Source organism: Heteronotia binoei, chromosome 12, assembly GCF_032191835.1.
Source record: "Heteronotia binoei isolate CCM8104 ecotype False Entrance Well chromosome 12, APGP_CSIRO_Hbin_v1, whole genome shotgun sequence".
Classification (NCBI taxonomy): domain Eukaryota; kingdom Metazoa; phylum Chordata; class Lepidosauria; order Squamata; family Gekkonidae; genus Heteronotia; species Heteronotia binoei.
This window is the reverse complement of record NC_083234.1, coordinates 40064570-40086607: the sequence shown is the minus strand read 5'-3', so window position 1 is coordinate 40086607 and position 22038 is coordinate 40064570. Positions and strand designations below refer to the sequence as shown.

General features: G+C 41.6%; 1 protein-coding gene across 3 annotated transcripts in view; it reads left to right on the top strand.

Moving 5' to 3' along the window:
- The window catches only part of DOCK5 (dedicator of cytokinesis 5), a 181436-nt gene that overhangs the window by 37540 nt on the left and 121858 nt on the right, over positions 1 to 22038 (top strand). For all 3 annotated transcript variants that reach the window (XM_060250561.1, XM_060250563.1, XM_060250564.1), the window contains exons 3-5: positions 11325 to 11365; positions 18891 to 18946; positions 19527 to 19623. In XM_060250561.1, the coding sequence (XP_060106544.1) occupies positions 11325 to 11365; positions 18891 to 18946; positions 19527 to 19623 (194 nt within the window). The remainder of the gene's footprint in view (positions 1 to 11324; positions 11366 to 18890; positions 18947 to 19526; positions 19624 to 22038) is intronic.

Here is a 22038-nt window from a genome sequence, read left to right as displayed (position 1 = left end):
CCGGTTTGGAGGCCCTCCCCCCCGCTTCAGGGTCGTCAGAAAGCGGAGGGAGGGAAATGTCTGCTGGAAACTCTTATTCCATAGGGAGATTTATTCCCATAGAAAATAATAGAGAATTGATCCGCGGGTATCTGGGGCTCTGGGAGGGCTTGAGGTAGAGGCACAAAATTTTCAGTATAGCATCTAGTGCCTCTCCCCAAAATACCCCCCAAGTTTCAAAAAGATTGGACCAGGGGGTCCAATTCTATGAGCCCCAAAAGAAGGTGCCCCTATCCTTCATTATTTCCTATGGAAGGAGGGCATTGAAAAGGTATGCCGTCCCTTTAAATGTGATGGCCAGAACTCCCTTTGGAGTTCAATTATGCTTGTCACAGCCTTGATCTTGGCTCCACCCCTAATGTCTCCTGGCTCCACCCCCAAAGTCCCCAGATATTTCTTAAATTGGACTTGGCAACCCTAATTGGTCTCCTATGGTGCTTTAAATATTCCCTGCAGCAACCATCTGACTGAGGTGACAATGTCAGGTCTGGATCTCAGATCTGACTGTTGTTTTTTTAAAGGAACACTTTGTTTGAACCTGAGTATTTGTAAAAATGGGCGGCAGGGTTGTCCAAAGAGAGAACAGTAGGATCCAGACCAGCCAGATTTGTCTTGATATGTGCATGCTAGGACTTAAGAGGAATAGTACAGGATCTGACCAGCGGTCCATGCCATCCAACATCCTGTTTCTCACAGTGGCCAGATATTTTTGGGAAGAAAAACGTGTGGTCAATAATTCTGTTCAATTTTTAACCTTTACCGTCTGGTATTCTCCAACTAGTATGCTATTTCCAATCAGGGAGGTTCCATTTAGTTATACTGTCTAAAAATGATTGATGGACCAATTCACCATATCTTGTGGCAGTGAACTCTGTAGACCAAATCTGTGTTGTCTGTTGAACTGTTTTCTTCACACATTGTGAAATTAGCTTATGTAATTCATGCATTTATTTGAGTGTGGTTCATGATAAAAAAGTAAGGTACAATCAGTGAATAACAACAAATGGCATATAATTCTGTGCAGACTTAGTGTTTTCTAAGACATAAAAAGTAAAGGACCAGAACTTAATGAACTTTTTGCTCACTCCAGATATTTAAGAATTTGTGCCCATATATTATCTTGTCCTTGTACAGCAGCACATTTGAAAGAAGTAAGCACTGACAGAATCTTGACTAAGTCCAGTTAACTGAACAGTGTTCGAAATTGTATCTGTTTTGTATGCTTTCTGACTTCTAGTGTAATGTCTGGGTGAGATGACTTGTAAGTATAGCTGAGGTGATATAACTTCCTTTGTGGACAAGACTGATATTTGGATGGTGGGAATTTGCAAAGGACCCATCAAAATGACATTCCCAGAGTTCTGTCTATCTTCCTTCTTTATGGTCTCCTGTATCTCCCCTTTTGTGCATCTATGTTTTCTCATTGCTTCATTCATTGACTGATGTCCTGGTAGACTTTGTGTTGGCAAGGGAATAATGGCCTCTTGCTACCACTGGCATAAGTAAGTAAAGTGTGCTGTCAGCAAACCCATGAGATTCTGTTTCATGGGGTTGCCAGGGCAAGAAATGGAACATGCCATTGCCTTCCTCTGTATTCTGCATTCTTCCTCTGTATTCCTCTGTATTTGTCCCCTGGTCTTCCTTGATGATCTCCTATCTATGTATCAACCCTGCTTGGCTTCCAAGCTCTGATAAGATTGGGCTAATCTGGGCTATTAGGCATAGCTGTCCTGATATCAGAGAGGGTCTGACAGCCCAATTAATGGAGAATACAAAGATGGGGTAAGTTACTGAAGACCTTCTTTTGATTAAGAACCATTTTGGATTGCTCCATGAACAGCGTATGTTGGAATTTAGACATGCCAGTATGTCATAGTCTTTTACATGACACGTTGTAGGTTTAAATTGGTGGCATGATGTTGAATCTTTGGGACCACCTCTCCCCTTATGAACCCTCCTGGGCTCTGAGGTCTGCTGCTCAACAGCTTATCATAGTCCCTGGTCCTAACAATGCCCAGCTGGCTTCAATTAGGGCCAGGGGCTTTTTTGTCCAGGCCCCTACCTGATGGAATGAGCTCCCACTGGAGATCCGGGCCCTGCAGGACTTATCCAGGTTTTGCAGGTCCTGTAAGATGGAGCTCTTCCACCAAGCTTTTAATTAATCCAGCGGGTGTCCTTTGAAAGTTATCACTTCCCCCAGCATTTCACTGTTATGGTGTTATGTTATGCTGTTAGCCATCAGCCGCATGCTGTTTACCACCTATGTTTGTTAGGTTTGTTTACTGTGCTGCTCCTGTTTTGTAATGTCTGTTTTTATGATACTATTTTAACACTGTTGTTTTATTTTTGTAAGCCTCCCTGAGCTCGCTTGCAGAATAGGGTGGGATATAAATCTAAAAATTAAATTAAATTAAATCCTTCTGCCAGAAATGAACAGATAAGAGACTTCTTAGTTGAAAAATAGCATTGAAAATAAAGTATATATGAAATAAATATGCAAAAAAATGTATATGAAATAATTCAATAAAAACACATAATAACAGTGAAGGCTTTATGCTATTTATTTTGTGTCTTCTCTGTGTAACTTACAAAGTATTTGATACAAGTAGTAGCCTCTTTAAAAGGGCTGTGTAACGTTTCCAAATCATGCAGAGCTAACCCGAGGCATTTGAGGTCAACTGCTTTTGAGTGGGAAGAGCATTGAGTCAGAGGGTCATAAGAGGCAAGGTGCTGGGAAATTCAGGATTTGCTTCTCCTAATGATTTTGGAATGTTAAAAACAAAACTGTATGGAGACCATACTCCCTCTAAGCTGTGGAGACTTGTGAGCATCAATTCTACTTCATGAGCTACTGACATTAAAGTGGTGAGCTACTGCATAAATTAGTTTGCTCTGGTGCCATTTTTCTTGAGCTAAAAGTGAACTAGCTCACACTAACTCAGTTTAGAGGGGACTTTACCCAGTTCAGACTGAGGTTGCATGGAGGTGGGGGATTTAACCCTCTCCCCCAATTTGGTTTTGCTTGAAACCACTGCTTGTGCCCTTACTGTAATTAGACTAAAAGAAAATAAATGGGTTGTTGTCAAAGTATTGATCCAACAAAATGGCATACAGGATTAATCTCCCTTCTCTACCACCCTCAAATTGAGTCCCCTACCCTTTTCCCAATGAGGCTGATATTACCGTTTTTAAAAATCTGGGGAGGATCCAGTCACAGACCTTGCAGGTTTTAGTGTGTTTTAACCCCTGATGTATGTGCTGGGAAGAAAAAATAATAATATCTCAGTTATTGGAGTCCTTTCCAGCTTGTAAGTGAAGGTTAGGACTTGGGCATTCAGTTCTGCTAGCAGCAGCGCTGGCAAGCATGACAACCCAGCACAAAACTCCCTTTAGGCATTTCCAGTGAGCAAAAACAGCTGGTTGCATAGCAGTTTGGTAAGGCAGCCGGTTCCTTTTCCCTTTGTGGTGACCTTGATGCTGGAAACATCTAGTTGGAGCCTCAGTGTCAAATGAGATTATGTTGCTGATGGGGATATTTACAGAGAAGGGGGGGGGGGAGAGTGTTTGCAAGAGACAGCTTTTAAATATGCAAAAGGGGCCAAAGTATTAGCTGACCTTGCAAGTGGGGGAGAAGGAGACAAAGCAAAGTGTTATCTGAAAAGCTGGGAAATGCACATTTTTAAAAAACCAACCAGCAAGCTAAGGCAATGGGGGGAAATGCTATGGGTTTTGGCAGCACTCTCTTGTAATGTATTACATCCACTCCTCAGTTATATCTCTGTTTCCACAGCCAACAGGATAACCCTAGTAAAACTGTCATTTTTTAAGTAGTGCTTTGAAGGAGTGTGGAAAATATAGTAGTAGGAAAATATAGTGTTATTGCATCTGTGGCCACCTATCAAGTTCATGGCAGAGGTGACAATTGAACTGAGTGGAGAAAGAATGTGTGTCAAGGCTCAGTGTGGTAGGGATTCTGCTGAGGCCCATGGCCCAGTGGAGGGCCTGATGTTGACTAGAACCATTTGGCCCACCTGCTTCCACCAGGAGTGAGAGTGTTCCCAGATGTCCCCACAGTATTGCATGGGCCTCTGGAATGATCTTCCATTTCATGCTAGGAGATTCAGGGTGAGGATGCAGGATCAAGGCATAACTCTTTCATGCTTTTTTGTACTTTGCCAGTGTTTGCTTCACTTTGCCTGCTTCAGGTGAGTGTTTGTATGTGAGTCCAAAATGGAGGCATGCTAAGTAAAGGAGCACCAGAGACCATGTGGTCTGCAGTCCTCCAAAACTGGAGCCAGCCTGGATTTTGGATTTATTGGCTGATAGGTCAGCTTTTAAGGTTGCATGCTCCATAGACAGCATCCTTAGCCATTTTATTTACATTTGCATCCTTTGCATGCCTTTAGTGTCCATTTTTCCTCTCTGGCAGAAATGCCTTGAGAAAATTCCCAGTGGTGCTTTCCTAGGCTTGCCAATCCCCAGGTCCCACTGGGGGTTCTTCCGCTTTCCCAGGTTCCTTCCTGCCCCCAGTCAGCTGGCCGGCGGGGGGAAGCCCCACCCCCAGAGGACCATGTGCATTTCCATCTCGGGAGGCTTCAGTCTCCAATTGAAAGGCTTCCTCTTGGGATGGGGTGTCCGTGTTACTTTGAAGAAGTTGGCAGCAACTCATGAGTAGAGAGGCCAATCCCTCGCTTCAGAGTCGCCAGAAACGGGGAGGGGGGAATGTCTGCTGAGCACTTCATTATTCCCTATGTGGAGATCGATTCTCATAGGGTATAATGGGAAATTGATCTGGAGGTTTTGGGAACACTGGGGGAGCTGTTTTTTGAGGTAGAGGCACCAGATTTTCAGTATAATATCTAGTGCCTCTCCCCAAAGTACACCCCAAGTTTCAAAATGATTGGACCAGGGGGTTCAATTCTATGAGCCCCAAAAGAAGGTGTCCCTATCCTTCTTATTTCCTATGGAAGGAAGACATTTAAAAAGGTGTGTTGTCCCTTTAAATGTGATGGCCAGAACTCCCTTGGAGTTCAGTTATGCTTGTCACACCCTTGTTCCTGGCTCTACCCCCAATGTCTCCTGGCTCCACCCCCAAAGTCCCCAGATATTTCTTGAATTGGACTTGGCAACCCTATGCTTTCCCCTACTACAAACTTCAGCAGTAAAAGTGTATTTCTCATTCTACCTTGCCCTGCAATTATGGAATCTGATCTTTAATAGTTTTCAGTAGAATTGCAAGATTTTTTCAGTTAAGCTAGTATAAATGTTTATGAGCTAGGCAGATAAACTGAATCCTGTTGCATTTTCATACACACTAGTGGGATGTATTTCAGTTCCCTCTACTCATCTATTGTTGAACATACCAATAAGCATTGGTTCCTGTAGCTCAGTACTGTCTGCTTGGATGGGGAGTTACTCTCCAAATCTTGGGACTTTCTAGCTTGTTAACCCAAGAGTCTTATAATTGGAGATGCCGGGGACTGAACCTGGGACCTTCTGCATGCAAAGCAGATCCTCAGCCGCTGAGCTGTGGCCTCTCTCCCTGTTTCTTACCCTGAGAGTGACTTGAGCTATAAATTTAAATACACAAATAGGACAATGTTAGTATTCGTCTGGGCTCTTGAAGGAAAACCAATTTCCTTTCTGCTAATAAAAATTCGTAGTGCAGAGCTGGAGTAGACAGTTTATGTCTGAATGTCAAAATTACTAATAGAGGGAAACAATTCTGTTGGGGTGATATAAAGGAAAACCATAGATATAATAGGAATGTGCAACATTAACTTTGCTTTGAAAACATGCTGAGCACTTTTACCTACTTTTTGTCTACTTAACGTGATTTTAAAAAGCCTGCTTGTCCCCCGCCCCCGCATCCTAACAATTTACTCTTGGGCTTTTGGAATTTGAAGGACCTTTTATATTGAGTAATAGTTACTTGAAGACTGTGTGTGTTTTTCAACTGCTGCTCTGCAGTATTTATTAAAGGGCTGACTTGGCGCAGTTTATTCCTTGGCTTCTGAGACTAAATCTCATCTGTTTTTCAGCAGTGTATATTCATGGCAGTCTCAACATCAATGCTGCAGATACACCACTCATTTCTGTAAGGGATGGTGCTCAAGACTACTGTGCTTCAGTTCATTTTCCTTAATGTCCTTTAGCTGCCCAGTGTTCTTGCAGACTAGGTGGCAAAAATGTGGGAGGCATTTCAGTCTTATTAATATATAGTTAAGAATGAATCTTTCTAGGGAGGGACTTCCATAGTTTGGGGGCCTTGACTGAGAAGGCTTTTTCTCAGGGCCATGTATCTAGTCTCAGATGGCAAGGGCATCTGAAGCAGGGCCTTCAAAGATTACCATAATAGTTGGGTAGGTCTATATGGGAGTAGGTGGTCCTTAAAGTATGCTGGCCACAATTTCCATCTACTCATAGATGAGTCTGCTAGGCAAGTCAGTTCAACATTAGAGGCCTAGCTTTGTATGCCCTCCTTTTATCATCTTGAAATAAGGAGTTGGCACGAAAACATGGCCTTTTCTGTGATAGTGCCTTGAGTGTAGAATGCCATCTCCATTGAGATTTTCTGATACCTGGCCTGTTAAATTCTAGACTCTTAAGAGAAAGACTTTCTTTGATAGGGCCTTTGATCAAATTGTATTGTGATTCCTATGCATTCATTTTGTTTAAAACTTCATGACTGCCTCATGCTGAAGTGTTCTGTTGCTTCTCTTATAAAGATATCTCTTATAACTTCTCTTATAAAGATAAAGGAGATTGTGAGCCGCTCTGAGATTCGGAGTGGAGGGTGGGATATAAATCCAATATCATATTATTATTATTCAACTGCTATTATTGATGTTGCTGATTCTTGTAACTACACTTTCTATTTTGGTCTTATTAACACACTTTTGTATGACTCTTTGAGTATCTTCTGGGATAAATTTATTATGGTGTTGTTGGGTTGCAGGCACTGGCCCCTAAGATACAGGTTTTGGAACTCATTCTCAGGACTCTCAGCTAGCCTTGCACATTTCATGGTTTCTTTGTATGCCTGCTGGCACAATAAGCAATACACTGGCACCAATAAGCTGAACTAAATTCCTTCAAAACCACATAAATCTACAGCTACATTGTAGTACAATTCCCTGTGGGGGGAGCAACTATTATTAGTACTACTATTCAATGTGATATCCCCAGGGCTTACTCTGTGGCAACATTAAGCTTTGCTTCATGATTCCTGGTTTTTGGGGTGCTGAGGACCTGACAACCTTTTGTAACTAATATGCTAACTATATAAAAATTTAATAATGAAGAAGACATTGAATTTATATTCTGCCCTCCACTCAGAGTGGCTCACAATATCCTTTATCTTCCTCCCCCACAACGGCCACCCTGTGAGGTGGGTGGGGCTGAGAGGACTCACAGCAGCTGCCCTTTCAAGGACAATCTCTGCCAGAGCTATGGCTGACCCAAGGCCATTCCAGTAGGTACAAGTGGAGGAGTGGGGAATCAAACCTAGTTCTTCCAGGTAAGAGTCCGCACACTTAACCACTACACCAAACTGCAGAGTATAAAGGTTTTGTCTTGATTATAACATAGACAAATAGGGGATGTTCCATAACCAGAAATATTCCATTGCCCACCCATACCATACCATACCAAACCTTTAATGGCATAAAAGATTCAGATAAAAATACACAGAATATAAAAATTTAAACATTGGAGATAAAATCAAAATAAAACCGAGCTTACAGATGCATTCAAACATGGTCAGAATTAAATTTGAGGATGTCAGCCAGAAATTTTGCCACAGCCTCACTAACCACCCCCTCAGTATCACTCAATAAATAATAACAGGGTGGCAGAATAGACAAATCTGGAGAAAAAGAAAGCTTGCCAAATAAATCTTTACGGAGATTATGGTATAAAGAACAATCAAGCAATATATGCTGGATTGAGTCAGGGGTATTTGCTCCACAGGAGCAAAGTCTGTCGGCTAAAGGGACTCGCTGATATCTCCCTTGTAAAACTTTGGAGGGAAACGCGTTTAGTCTAGCCAACATAAATGCCCTGCGATGACTTGGAGTGGTTAGGTCAGATAGATAATTGGGCATTTTGCCACAAAAAGCATAAAGACCTAAGGAAGCTGGAGAGCAAATATAAGGGTCTGTTGGCCGTAATTACCAGCACACCACAATAAACAGGGACTCATTGAGCAAAACAGTTTCTTAGCCCCACACCTCAAATGGGCATTTGAATGGAAGCTTGTTGTGTATGTGATAAAATCTGTAACATTCTTTGCTCCTTTTAGAAATTGATACTGCAGACAATATTGATGCAGAGCAGACCAAGAAGAAGAAGAAGATATTGGATTTATATCCCGCCCTCCACTCCGAAGAGTCTCAGAGCGGCTCACAATCTCCTTTACCTTCCTCCCCCACAACAGACACCCTGTGAGGTGGGTGGGGCTGGAGAGGGCTCTCACAGCAGCTGCCCTTTCAAGGACAACCTCTGCCAGAGCTATGGCTGACCCAAGGCCATTCCAGCAGGTGCAAGTGGAGGAGTGGGGAATCAAACCCGGTTCTCCTAGATAAGATTCCGCACACTTAACCACTACACCAAACTGGCTCTACCAAGGATTTTTGTGTGGGTTCACCCAACCTTCTGTCATCTATTGATAACTTTTACATCGATCCGCGCACAGAAAGTGACCACCTGCCCCTAACTCTATCCCTAAGATTGGATCTGGAGGTTAATATGGTATCATCTTCCCAATCCGTGAAGGCCCCTGAGAATGTTCTAAAAAAAATCAAGTGGTCCCCGGCCCTAGAAAGGGAGTTTTCTTCCCTCTTTGGCTCTGAAGCGCTACGCAGATTAAGGGATTCAATCATAAATTCCAATTCAGACGATTCAATCCTTTCTGGATTCTCATTATTAATTGATTATTGTAGTGCCAAAGCTAAACCTGTGATCTTGTCTAGGTCTAGTTTCTCCAGCTGGTTCGATACAGATTGTTTAGCTTGGAAACAGGAATTGAGAGCTCATTTTAAAAAGGCTTGTCACTCCAAAGACCAATCAAAAATTAAGGCCTACATTGCTTACAAGACAGCCTACCTGGAGCTTACTACATCCAAAAAGAAAGTTTTCTTTCAGAATAAATGGGACCAACTTTACCACTCGATAAAATCTAACGATAATAAGGCTTTCTGGAGAATCATTTCAGGTAATCTAAAAAACAATTCTGTTACTGACCCAAATATCTCTGAGCAAACATGGGTTGATTACTTCTCTAACATTTTTGCTGCTCCATGTGTATCCCCTCCTATCTTAGCAAACCTCTCAGTTACTGATATGCCGGTCTGGCCTCCAGTAACTCTAGAGGAAATCAGTGAGTTATTGAAGGATTTAAAAGTGGGTAAAGCACCTGGCCCTGATGGCCTTCCCGCTGAGGTATTCACAAAGTTTGCCGATTGGTAGCTCTTGCCCCTTGCAAAATTGTTCTCTTTTATCGATCTGCATGGCTCCATCCCTGACTCTTGGCTTGACTCTATAATTATTCCAATATACAAAAAGGGGGGGTTGGAGTTACCAGAAAATTTCCGCCCCATTAGTTTATTATCTATAGTGGGCAAACTGTATGCCCACCCATAAATGTTTGTACAGAGAAGCTGATACATTAATTAATTGGTGGGAAGAGGCCATGGCTTATTGGTGGTAGAACACCTGCTTGATATGCAGAAGGTCCCAGGTTCAGTCCTCAGCATCTCCAATTCAAGGATCAGGTGATTTGAAAGACCTCTGCCTGAAGAAGAGGAAGAGGAGGAGGAGACTGGATTTATACCCTGCCCTTCACTCAGAGTCTCAGAGGGGTTTACAATCTCCTTTCCCTTCCCCTCCCCACAACAGACACCCTGTGGGGTATATTGAACCGTATTGAAGTCACATGCTCATATAGCATCATCATAGCTCTTTTGGAAAATTATTGTAACCATTGTTAAGTGTCTGTTACACTGCTGTTATCAAAAAGCTGTTGTGTAAAATATTGAGGTGTTTATGAAACTGTAAAGAATTATATACTATTTAATAGACAATAATTTGCTAGCACTGTGAGTTTACTTGATATTACTGTATGAAGAAAAGACAAATTCTTCACCTTCTTTTTGAGTAACATTATATAAATCTGCTTAACTGCCATTCAGCTGCATAGTTCATATCATTTGCTGCTAGACTTTGGTAACAAGCCATTCAGAGCACTGAAGCTGGATGCCAAACCTCAGTTTCCCTCTTGCTTCTGGGACCATGAACTACTGTGTTTGTATTGTAAAGGTGATTATTACAGCCATAAGAACTAGAATTCTGCTCCTAAATAAAGCATGGTGCTTGCGGGGGGTGGGGGCAACAGTGGGAGGGCTTCTAGCGACCTGGCCCCACTAGTAGACCTCCTGATAGCACCTGGGGGGGGGTTGCCACTGTGTAACAGAGAGTTGAGCTGGATGGACCATTGATCCGATCCAACATGTCTGCTCCTATGTTCTTATGTTTGTGCGTATTATCTGTCCATAGATTGGCTGAACTATAGCTCTAGCTTGTTTTTCCCACCCAGGCATATATCATGGCCTGATAGCCTGGAATGTATTTTTCCTAAAGGTCCCCTATCTGGAGACCCTATGGATGATTATTATCTCCTTCCCTAGGATTTTTGTGTGTGACATGAGACGGATATATTTCTTGATGACATTTTACCATATTGACTGTGGGTATTTTGTGACCATGTTATGCCTGCCCCATGGGCAGTCTGGGGGAATTCTTTAAGGAATTTTACTTCTGTTTCCTTTCAACTGCTCAGTTGACTACATTGATATTTAATATTGATTATGGCAAACATTTTTTTTCATAGTAAAAGAAATTTCTATATGTACTCCAAAACCTTTCAGTGTGTTTTATTTTAAACGATTTTTTAAAAAGCAACAGATTCTTCAGTGTATTTTTCTATTTAGCACTATCTCTTCCAGCCTTTTGCTTGCCTTTTGAAATCAGTTGATTGTTTTGTGAACAGTCCTGTGATCCATTCTAATCACACAAGTGGTTAACAGTGACATTTTAATTTAACTGAGCAATCTTGTATCTTGGTCCTTTTAACTACTGGATTATGATATCTGTAGTTTCTGATCAGCAGTCATTTGCTGCTGACTTCCCACCCAACAATGTCTTTGTTTTGGGTGTATAAAATCACTTTAACACAGTTTTGATTTTGGACTAGGAAGAATCATACATTGTGTCCCCTTCCTTTACAGGTTGGTACAGAGGATATACTCTTCGAAATAAGGCCAAAAAGGTATGGTATTACATTTTCCTCCCTAATAGTGTGTTTATATTAAACCTCATCTCCTTAGGCTGTCTTGTGATTTTCGGCAGTATTTTCTGTCTCATTTTCCACATCTTTATTTCACTATAATCCTCTCCACTCTTTCCAAAATGTCACTGAACTTTGTGATGGTATTAAAAATACATATTTCTTGGATTGTGCAGTTTTTGCAGTTTTGCAATTACACTTCAGAAGCATGACATGGAATAGGTGAGGAAGTGAATCTATTGAGAATCCCAGGAACCAGGAGGTTATAATTTCAGCATTTTGTTGTTAAAAAAGCAAGCTTCTAGCCCCTATGACTGCAAACAATTGGCTTGAATTTAGAAAGCCAGCAAAAAGGAAACAAAACAAGATTTGCATTGGTTAGTGGGTAGACTCTCAGTCTCCTGCATAGCTTGTCAGACTGCTTCCAGATAAACAGAATTTATTCTGTGTAATTTATTTTAAATTTATTCAGTAGAACAGATTCAATATGCAGTGGAAAAGACAGTCTGAAATTCATAGGTTAAGCAGTGAAATGCCTTCTTGCTAAATTGTGAAAGAGCCGTAGATAAACTGTGTCTGCAATCCTGATTCTCTAGGATTGAAGATGAAGGCTTGAAGACAAGAGTCAGTGGCAAGAGCTCTCCACTGGGTGTGGTTGTTTTACAAAGCATTCATTATTTTGTTCCTTGGCTGCAATGGTATTGTCATTAAGTTGGAGCCCAATCCAGTTAACAGTAGTTTCTTTTATTCCACTATTTTAGAAAGGATTTATGCAATGGCATTTTAAAATTCATGTCAACGGCATATCTGTGCAGCAGAGATAATAGAATTCTGGTAGACTAATGGTGTATATACATGGCCAAAGTGTAACTGAAGACCCGATTGATTCCTTTGTTTCTATAGTGTGCTTTGTGCAGGGTGAGATTTTCTATTGGGTCTTATTTGTCTCTCATACTTCAGAGACCCTGATAAAATTTGCTACTTGCTAGTTGACTCAGTTTGACAAAAGCATACCATATAAAACAGGATTGCTTGCTGGCGATAGCCAGAAACAGAAGACTGTGTGTACTGTCAGCTGTGTTGCCTTGTCATGGTGACCACCTCTTATGAGCTGACAACTTTGTGAAGTGCTGCTGCTTTTCCTTGTTACAGCTTGTCTTTTTGAGACTTGCCTTTTGAACCTGAAATTTTATTTGTATAGCTCTTTGAAATTGGTATGTTGTGATATGCTAAGATACTGGTTTGTAGTGGCCTCTGATTTTAAGCAAATAAATAAAGAATGAATTCTGCAAAGCAAGCAGATGGATTCAAGGTTGTGTAACTTGTGTGGTATAGAATTAGATTTTTTTTAAGTACTGTAAACACTACAGTTATTTCCCCTGCTCTAGCATTTTGGTTGTACTGAAAATCTTTTAGATTGATTTTTAGCAGTGGCCAAGAAAATAGTGGCTCAGATTACCCATTTGCCTCAAATTGGGGGAGGGCGGATATGCAGCTAATGGTTAGTTTACTTTCAATCTTTTTGAACTATCAAAAGTTGTTCTGAAGGTAGGACAAACTGTTAGAAGAAACACAGGGCTGCTCCTGAAAATGGCAGTGCTGAATCAAATTTCCTCTCTGCTTCTGCAACATTTGGAACAAATCAATGTGTGCCCTAATGCCATTATACTATGTGTTTCCCTTCCCTGCAGTACTGACCACTATTGGGGGGGAATGCATAGTACAATGGCATCGAAACAATGGCTGAGTGTACTGGGTGTTTAAAAGGAATGGGGAGAAATCAACACAGGCTGTCATTTTCAAAGGTAGCCAGATGTTTCTTGAATTGTTTAGTTTAGTTCTTCCTATAGTCAGTCTTTAATTCTTATGGTCTCCTTGTTAGTGCATTCTACCTCCACAGATTCTATATATGTTTTTCTTTTTGCAGGTGGCAAGTGTGCAGATTACTTTCATGCACACAATTATAAGGGACCCCTCCCCTCCAAAAAAGAAGCACAATGAGCCTCCCTCAAGCATTGTTCTACTAGCTAGAGAGGATCCCCTGGATTCCCATGAGCAATGGGCCATAGTCTGTAAGATTTACTATCTTGGAGTGTGACCATTGTACTGAAGTGAGATAATCAATGCATTTAGCTGTTTGGGAGTGCTTGGCTATTGATGTTCTGAGCAAAATGCCACTTGGTCTCCCTAGATCTATGAAAATGATTGCACGCAAGCTATATAACTCAATAGTGATTGGAGTCCCTGTAGGATTTATTCCTTCTGCACTCCTCAGATCTTCAATTCACAAATTGGTTGTCTTACTGGAAGCACTTTCAGTGGGGAGTTTGAATGCTGTTGGCATCTGAATTGCTAATGGGTAGCCAGCAATTAGTTTAACCACATCAGGATTATAAATGATGCCCAGCCATATGTGGCCAGAATCCTAGGCCAGAATTTCTGAGATTGTTTGAAGAAATCAAACCTTTCCTTCAAAATATAATGTGCACAGAGTTATATGAAGGCTGTTGTATACCTAGCCACTTTCCAGTCCAAATCTTTTTTTGTTTATTGTGAAATGTCCTTGTTGCCTTTCTAGAAACCTGACAGAGGGATCTAGATCTGCTTAAGGCCACGTAGTTCCTAAACATAGTTCCATGATTTTAGTAAATCAGAACACATTTAGGATTTGCAGCCTATTGGTGACTAGGTGAGACTATGCCAGGAACTGGACCTAAGAAAGAGTGTTTTCCAACATGGAGTCCAAGAAGATAGAAACTCAGAATGGTGTTACAAGCCTTCAGAAGAGCTTATCCATCCATCCATCCATCCATCCATCCATCCATCCATCCATCCATCCATCCATCCATCCATCCATCCAACCAACCATCCATCCATCCATCCATCCATCCATCCATCCATCCATCCATCCATCCATCCATCCATCCATCCATCCATCCAACCATCCATCCATCCATCCGGAACTCAAGGCAGCTTGCAATATAGGCATTATAAAAATACAATAAAATTAGTTATAAAACCCATGAAAGTCACAGTTTTAAAAACTTCTAGCACAGCAGGCAAGGCAACTTGCCAGACACTGTGAACCAAGGGGTTGGATCCAGATCAGTGGAATGGAACTTTCCTACCTCTCCCCTCTCAATGCAACCCACTGATCAACAGGAAATGTTGCTTCTGAGGGAATAGGAGACCATGAGGAACAGAAGGGGTCTGCAGCAGAAAAGGGGAACTGTGGAAATTGCCAGCTTACAGTATGTCACAGAAGTGAGTACACCCGCTCACATTTTGTAAATATTTAAGTATATCTTTTCATGTCATAACACTGAAGAAATGACACTCGGCTACAATGTAAAGTAGTGAGTCTACAGCTTGTATAACAGTGTAAATGTGCTGTCCCCTCAAAATTACGCAACACACAGCCATTAATGTCTAAACTGCTGGCAACAAAAGTGAATATATCCTGAAGTAATAATGTCCAAAAGGGGCCCAAAGTGTCAATATTTTGTGTGGCCACCATTATTCTCCAGCACTGCCTTAACCTTCTTGGGCATAGAGTTCACCAGAGCTTCACAGGTTGCCATTGGAGTCCTCTTCCACTCCTCCATGATGACGTCACGTAGCTGGTGGATATTAGAGATCTTCCGTTTCAGGATGCCCCACAGATGCTCAATAGGGTTTAGGTCTGGAGAAATGTTTGGCCAGTCCATCACCTTTACCCTCAGCTTCTTTAGCAAGGCAATGGTCGTTTTGGAGGAATCTTTGAGGTTGTTATCATGTTGGAATACTGCCCTGTTGCTCAGTCTCTGAAGAGAGGGGATTAAGCTCTGCTTCAGTATGTCACAGTACATGTGGGCATTCATGGTTCCCTCAATGAACTGTAGCTCCCCAGTGCTGGCAGCACTCATGCAGCCCCAGACCATGACATTCCCACCACCATGCTTGACTGTAGGCAAGACACACTTGTCTTTGTACTCCTCACCTGGTTGCCGCCACACATGCTTGACACCATCTGAACCAAATAAGTTTATCTTGGTGTCATTGGACCACAGGACATAGTTCCAGAAATCCATGTCCTTAGTGTTCTTGTCTGCAGCAAACCGTTTGCGGGCTTTCTTGTGCATTATCTTTAGAAGAGGCTTCCTTCTGGGACGACAGCCCTGCAGACCAATTTGATGCAGCGTGCGGCGTATGGTCTGAGCATTGACAGGCTGACCCCTCACCCTTTCAACCTCTTTAGCAGTGCTGGCAGCACTCATACATCTGTTTCCCAAAGCCAGCCTCTGGATATGACGCAGAGCATGGGCACTCAACTTCTTTGGTCAACCATGGCAAGGCCTGTTCTGAGTGGAACCTGTCCTGTTAAACCACTGTATGGTCTTTGCCACCATGCTACAGCTCAGTTTCAGGATCTTGGCAGTCTTCTTATAGCCTAGGCCATCTTTTTCTAGAGCAACAATTCATTTTTTCAGATCCTCAGAGAGTTCATTGCCTTGAGGTGCCATGTGGAACTTCCAGTGACCAGTATGAGGGAGTGAAAGCGATAACCTGCTCCCCCTTCAGACCTGATACCTTGTACCACTAACGAGTTTCATGATACCAGGGAGGGAAAACAGCTACTTGGGCCCCATTTGGACATTATCACTTAGGGGTGTACTCACTTTTGTTGCCAGTAGTTTAAACATTAATGGCTGTGTGTTGGGTAATTTTGAGGGGACAGCACATTTACACTGTTATACAAGTTGTAGACTCACTACTTTACATTGTAGCCGTGTCATTTCTTCAGTGTTGTCTCATGAAAAGATATACTTAAATATTTACAAAATGTGAGGGGTGTACTCACTTCTGTGACATACTGTAGACTAGATCCAACATGGCCCCAGAGGCTGGCATGTCTGGATGTCTGTCAAGGTCCATGACCCAGAAGAGTCTCAATACCAACCAGGGAAGATTGGCCCATCTTCTCCCATCAGGAACTGGAGATCGTGTGGACAGAACCTCATAGGCTGAACGTGACCCTACTCTCCCCCCATGCACACATTATGTTCAAGTACACTCATTTTGACTGTTGCTGGTGACCTGTGAGCTTATGTGCACCAAAATGAGGTGGTAGACCCTGACTAGGATGGCCCTGGCTAGCCTAGTCATGTCAGTTCTCAGAAGCTAAGTAGGGTCGGCCCTGGTTACTACTTGGATGGAAGTCCAAGGAAGTGCAGGTTCACAATGCAGAGGAAGACAATAGCACCTCTGCTAGTCTCTTCCCTTGAAAACCCTACAGGGTCTCTGTGAGTCAGCTGCAGTTTAATGACACTTTACACAAATTCCCAAGATGGTGGAATGGACCAGCTTTCAGGAGGTGGTAGTATTTTTTAAACATTTCCCTTCATTAGAAAAAAATCACTTCCTGTAGAAAATAGTACACTTAAGAGAAGTTCAGGTTCAAACAATTCCCCACCATCTAATTCTCTTCCTTTAGAGATTTTTTTTAATAGAGGGAAGCAAAAAATTATCATTTCCATAATATGCAGTCTGAGGCAGTACTGTCTCTTCTAGCACTTTAGGATTATGTCACCCCGTTCTACCCCATGCGTAGATTCTGTCCAGGTGTCATGTCTTCCAGAACAAGTTTTAAACGAAAAATAAAAAAGAGAATATTGCTTTGGCAATCCTTATGGATTGGACTCAGAGGGTTTCTTCTGGACAGTATGGAATTTGTCATGTGGCGTCTCACAAGGCTCAGTCCTATCCCCCTTGCTATTCAATATATATGCAAAGCCCTCAGGAGAAACAATTCATGGTCTTGGAGTAGACTTTCATCAATTTGCTGATGTCACACAGCTCTGTATTTGATGCTGTAGAGGTCCTGTGCCACTGCTGGTCTTCTGTGGTTAAGTGGCTAAAAATGAATTAGTTGAAACGGAATCCTGACCAGATGGAGGTAATGCTGGTTGTGAAGCCTGAGGTCTGGGCTTCTTATATTTGATAGGATCCAATGGATCCTTGCTTTCTCAGTGAAGCGTTTCTGGAGAAGCCAGTTAACACAGCTGTAAAAAAGTGCTTTCTTCCATCTACATTAAGCCTGTAAGATGGCTTGGCCAGTCTAGCTACATGGATCCATGCCAAGATGACCGAAACTAGATTATTGTGATGCACTAACATGGTCCTGCCCTTGAAGTCAACTCAGAGACTTCACTTGTTATGGAAAGCTGCAACTCTGTTACTATTGGGAACTGGCCAGATTATGCATATTACACCCATTCTGCAGTCATTCCATTGGTTATGTGGTTGAATTCAAGGTACTTACTATCATATATAGAGCTGTACATGGCCTTTTACCCTAATACCTATGCTGTTTGATCGCATTGGTTTTGTCATTTAGTCCAATTTGAGTTTCAGTGAGAAAGGTGGGCTATAAATAAAACAGATGAATAAAATAAAAAAAATAAAATCATGGAATATAATCATGTAGTATCATTAGTTGTCTAATAATATCGATATAACAATATAATTATGAATAAAAAATTAAAGATTTTTGTAAATTAACGAAGTTAAACCTAAAAGAACTGAGGGTATAGAGCCTAGGTACATCAAAATCACCAGTTTCCTAGGAGAACACGGTGGAATGGAGTTCCAGAACCTCTTTGTGGAAACAAAATTCTCAAAAAAAAAATAACATTAAAAGTTCATGAGGGGCACCTGTGTGTTTCTCAGTCATTTCTCTCTTGAGAGTTCCGGCACCTCTTTTTCCAGAAAAAAAGTCCTGAAAATCACCATTCGGAATGAACTACATAATTCACAAGATTTTTTGATAATTTTAACTAAAAGGATACCTTTTTGTTTCCCATACTGATAGTTGAGAAATGGTATTTCCTTTTATTAAAATCAGAGATGTGTTATTCCCCAAAAGGTTTACTCCAAAAGCAACGAAACCTGATCCTTTCTGTATTTTTCCTTGGAAGAGAGCTCTGTTGATTTTACAGCTTCCTGTATTGACTCATGCAGAAATGCAGCGGGTGACCACCTTGGAGAGCTGGTAATTCTGCCAAGCCTTTTTGAGGTGTGTGAACGAATAATGCAGTCACTCCTGTGATGCCCAGGTTCAGGAGGATTTCCTGTCCTCAGAGGATGGAGAAGGAGCGTGAAGCAAGTCAGCCCAAGGATTTCCAAAGTTCACTACCATAATACCAAACCATAATTTGTCATCATGTAGTATGAACCATGTGTAATGTCTGAACTGAATTACTGCAGCATGCTGCTCTTGGTTATAGTGAGGGAAACAATCTAGAGAAGCTTTTAACCAAATGCAAATGTGTTTTAAGAGTCAAGAAGTTCTAACTCTGTGATGATGGAACTCTTTATTTGTAAAGCATCATTGTGATTTTTGAAAAGTGTGTTCATTTTATTATTCTATGTGCTTCTTAGTCGCTGGACTTCTATCTTTGTTATGGAAATGGCTGGATGTGCCTTGCAATGACTTCTTTTAAAAAACAAATTCCTGTTTTTCTTCCAGGGTATTTTCCCATCTACGTATATTCATCTAAAAGAAGCAACTGTTCAAGATGGCGGGTAGGTTGGAAAGACCTGTTTTTCATTTAGTAAAGGGAACTAGAAACACCTTTCCTAATCTTATCACTAATATCTCCTTTTTCCTGTCTACCTTACTTTATAAAACCCTACCTATCTCAATTATAAAACCCTACCTCTGTCTAAAAAGGTTTTTGTTTCTTAATCTCTCTTTCTCTCTCCATCTCCATCTCCTTAGTTCTTTCTCAATCTCATTCCTTCAGAGTCAGTCCACTTCATATAACACTTTCCGCTCTCCCAGCGGATATTCTTACTTTTTAAACCATCTGTCAATAACTGTGTACCTAATTACAAATTTTATAACATTATCTACTGATTGCATGTCTATTGTGCATTATGACATAGACTGTAATTCTGCTGGGTTTTGTTTTGTCTTTTACTGAGACTCATTGGTTTTTAGATGCCAATTTCACTGAGGGTTTTTTAAAATTGCTGTTGAGTGATCTTTGTATACTTGTATATTTGATGCCTCAGGTTAAATATCAAGCATGTACATTAACTAGGGGGGATTATTTTTTAAATAAGTAACTTTTTATCTTGTGTTTTTCCTACTCTTTTCTAGAAAAAACGAAACAGTAATCCCTAGTGAGCTGCCTTTAGTCCAGGAACTGACTTCAACTCTACGGGAATGGGCAGTTATCTGGCACCAGCTCTATGTGGTGAGCAGTGACCTTCTTCTGTTGTTTTGACCTTTGCTTATGGGAGAGCAACATCATACCTGGAATATTTAGAGAAATGTACTTGGCAATGGTTCAGACAAGCTCACAAGCTGTTGGCACCGCTGGAGCCAGCTGTTCAGTTTTTCACACAGTGTATTCTGGGAATGAACCTGGTTGGCTTGGAGACCACTGTAAAAGTGTGATGACTGCCCTGGCTTTGGCCATGACGTATAGCTGTGGCTGTTAGGTAATTCTCCTGCCTAACATGGAGGGGTTTTGCACCAGTTGTGCTTCTTCCAAGAGTTCGCTGACTCTGGCATGGGAAAGTAATCTTATAGGTTCAGTGTTCTGCAGTGTGTTTAATCATGACTGAATGAGGCTTGGATAGCAGCCCTAAAGAGGGGAAGTACATGCTGAGTAACAGTTAGGATGTCAGACTGGGATCTGGTAGACATGGGTTCAAATCCACCAAATCATAAAGCTCATTGAATGATACTAGGCCAATCATTCTGTCTCTTTCAGTCTAACCTTCCTCACAGGTTTGTTGTGAAAATAAACAAAAAGCAGGAAAAATCATGTGTGACTATAAGCTCCATAGAGGAAAGGTGGGAAATAAATGAGAGATACTTTAAGATTAGATCTCCCTGAGAAGGTAAATCTGTTTCAACTGTATTATTTCATGCTGCAGTTGGAGAGCTAACAGGGTAAAAATATTCCTCTTGATCCCCCTCCCCATCCATCCACATAAGAAACTAGTATGCAGGGGAGAGGTTTCTAGCCTAGTTTCCCCTTATTGGTATGACACAGTTATACTCCATGTAATACCAGTGGATTGAGGTTTGGGTAGTGTCCTGTACTGTCTGACCAGGCCCAACTCACATTTGAGTACCAAAACAGACATGACAGATACCACAGGTTGGTCAGTGGAGACTTGAATCTTAATTTTCATATGATTGAGGTTGTTGTGGGGGAGTATACATGCAGGACAGGAGTGCAGTGCATAATGCTGTGCCCGCCCTCCCCCCCCCCCCCCAAGTCTCATTACCAGGCAAGAATTTAGAAGAATAACATCTGCACCAGACATATGGGCAGGTGATACCCACAAGATTCTAGGTATAATAGGACAGGAGCCCCCAACCTTTTTGAGCCTGCAGGCATCTTTAGAATTCTGACACAGTTGATGGGCCCAGCCACAACATAGCTGCAGTGCCAACCACAAAATGTTAGGAAGTGAGTTTATGTATTACTCCAATAGTAACTGTTTAACATTTCAGGCAGAAGCTGTGTTTAACAGGATGGTTTTTAAATGAAGATAATTGTTTTACAGTATTTTCTTGCATATGTGCAGCTTACCTTGCATCACACATCAAAGATCCTTGTTTTGTGGTAGCAGCTGTTGCCAAAGCAACATTAAAAAAAAAATCTGCATAGCCAATCAGATCTCCAGAAGGCATGCTGATCCAAAGCCACACGTGGGCCCACTTTCTAAAAACATTTGGCGGGCTCCAGGGAAGGTGTTTCATGTGCCATATTGCCTACAGATGCCACATTGGTGATTACTGTCCTGGACCAGCAGGAAATTGACTGCATTCTTGCACAAACTCCTTCCTATATTTTAAAAAAAGAATTGCTATGGGTCCACCAAGGTGTATGAAATGTACCATGCAAGAGGGCATACTAAGGATCTCTTAACGATTAAGATCTATTATCTGTGTCATGTTACTCTGGGATTCATGTAAGAGGTTGAGCAGATCAAGGATCACGTTATCCAACATTCATGGAAGAATCCCAGCAATCGGTTGAATTCTAGGTAAACCATCCTAAATTGATTGTGGTCTCTCATTGTGAATCATTGGCCAGTTTTCTCCCCACCCAAGCCTTTTCTCAAAAGGGGTGAATCCCATTTTTAGTTTGTTGTGTTTGCTATTGTAACATTTCTTGGTCTGATAGCCAAAATATTTCCATAGTGTCAGAGACAAAGCTTTCTAGCACTCCACAAACAATCTTTTCCTGGCAATGTTCGGTTCATCAGGGTGCCTTTCTCAGTGGGGATTATGTGAAAAGCAAGGATTAGCTACCTTAGAGACAAGGCCCATATCTTTGTTTCCTCTCCGCCAGGGCCACACTGACTCAAGGCTGGCTGGTAAGCTGCCAGTGTAAACTCTGTGATGCTTCAAATGAACACCACAACCAACCATTAGGCTCCTGAGCTAGAATCTCAAAACTGTTTTGTGTTCCTTTGAGTCAGCTTCCTTTTGTAACTTCCATCTTGCTTGTAGCTGGAAAAAGAGGAACAACAAAATAAGGCCAGCGACAAGTCACTCACAACCTTTTGGTGCATACATTACTGCACTGGCATGCAGCAGTGCCAGTTGGCCACAGCCAGGGTGTTCTTTCCCCTTAGATTAAGAGACA